At 27.9% G+C, this 1,580-nt stretch overlaps 1 protein-coding gene across 4 annotated transcripts in view; it reads right to left on the reverse strand.

The window, feature by feature from the left end:
* Positions 1–759: 759 nt before the first annotated feature.
* The window catches only part of LOC145245740 (carnosine N-methyltransferase-like), a 380,463-nt gene continuing 379,642 nt past the window's right edge, over positions 760–1,580 (reverse strand). For all 4 annotated transcript variants that reach the window (XM_080107334.1, XM_080107333.1, XM_080107332.1 and 1 more), the window contains exon 8: positions 760–895. In XM_080107334.1, coding sequence (XP_079963460.1) covers positions 794–895 — 102 coding nt within the window. In that variant the 3' untranslated portion in view covers positions 760–793. The remainder of the gene's footprint in view (positions 896–1,580) is intronic.

Genomic DNA, 1,580 nt, shown 5'->3' on the forward strand with positions numbered 1-1,580 from the left:
TTTTCTTCTTCGAAACTCCGCGGATTAAGGACTATCCATTTATTAAGTGTTCCTTTTCATATTAAGTATGTTTTTAACTCTTTATCAAAGTGTTTTTTAACATGTTTTATTAACTATTTGCTCTTATTATAAGCTCTATCTCCTACTTGGTTTTAACAAGCTTTTACATCTGGTTGACATTACTTTATAAACATTAATTCTTTAATATTTATAATATACTTTAGTTTTACCATCTTGGATCATTTTGGTAAATTTAATTGTAATTTTTATTTTATTTTATATATATATATATATATATATATATATATATATACATATGATTCTGTTTAGAATCATATTCAGAGTACTCAAAAAACCTTATTAACACTTTCCTGAAAGAGCTGAAGAAAGAAATCAACAGGCAAGGATTGTTTTTGTTTAATCAAACTTGTAGTAAAAACATGTATGAAAGATAAAAAAAAAAAGAAAAAAATTAAACACAGATAAAAATAAAACAGATGAGAGATTGACAAGTTTCGTTTAGATGGATCATCAGAAAAAGTCTTTAAGACTCAGATTTTTTAAAGACATTCATTGATCCGAACAAAACCAGTCAATTTCTTATTTGTTTAATTTTTTTCTAGCATTTTAACCTTTTCCTTATTGTCATATATATATATATATATATATATATATATATATATATTAGGGGTGGGTTAGATTCATTTATAAATTTTTTTTCTGTTGTTGCTACTGCTGCTATTTCTCACTCTCAATCAGTTTTGTGTTTTTTTTTCGTGTGATTGCTCCTGTCTTAAGCTGGTTTGCGAGCAACAAAGAACACGCTGTCGTACTGATACTGCAACATCGAACGTGGATTCTGTGTGTATGTAGTCTTTACGCCGGTCTCTTCCTTCTGCAAAGAAAAGAAAAAATAAACGCATTAATAACTCACTGATGAACAAACAGTGAGTAAGCAAAAATTTGTCACTCTAAAAGTTTTTTTTGATAGGATAAGTATTTTCAGAAAGAAACTGATGCAAAAAAAAATAGTGCTAATAACATAACGGAAGTAGCAAACAAAATAGACAATTTCAGACCAAGTGACAGATTGCGATTTGCTTCTGATTTTGAAAATCAGCAAGATATATAAGAGCATTTATAAATGCTGATAGCAATGCAGAAAAATGGAATTGCCAAAATAATGATAGACAAAAACAAATAATTGCAGACAATATTTGCAGTATTACTCTTCACAATTATCTATTTATTTTCGATAGATTTTTCACATACAATATCACTACATATAAGACGTATTGTTAATATTAATAAAATTCAGGATCATAGAACATCTTTTAATATTTCAGGAGAAAAACTCTCCTTCTCAAAAAGAAAAACAAAAGTTCGGTCCAGCAAAGGGAAAGAAAAGGTCCAAAAAGACTATCATTTCAGATATGATATTTACCAGCAATGTTTTAAGCAAATTACCATTCCCACACACACACACATATATATATATATAAGGGGCGTTCAAAATGTAATGTCTCCTATTTTTTATTCTACTTGGATGGATCATAAGGGATTGCAAATTGCATTGTTAT

Source organism: Euprymna scolopes, chromosome 23 (assembly GCF_053919585.1).
Source record: "Euprymna scolopes isolate OS-2025 chromosome 23, ASM5391958v1, whole genome shotgun sequence".
In the NCBI taxonomy this organism is placed as follows: Eukaryota; Metazoa; Mollusca; class Cephalopoda; order Sepiida; family Sepiolidae; genus Euprymna; species Euprymna scolopes.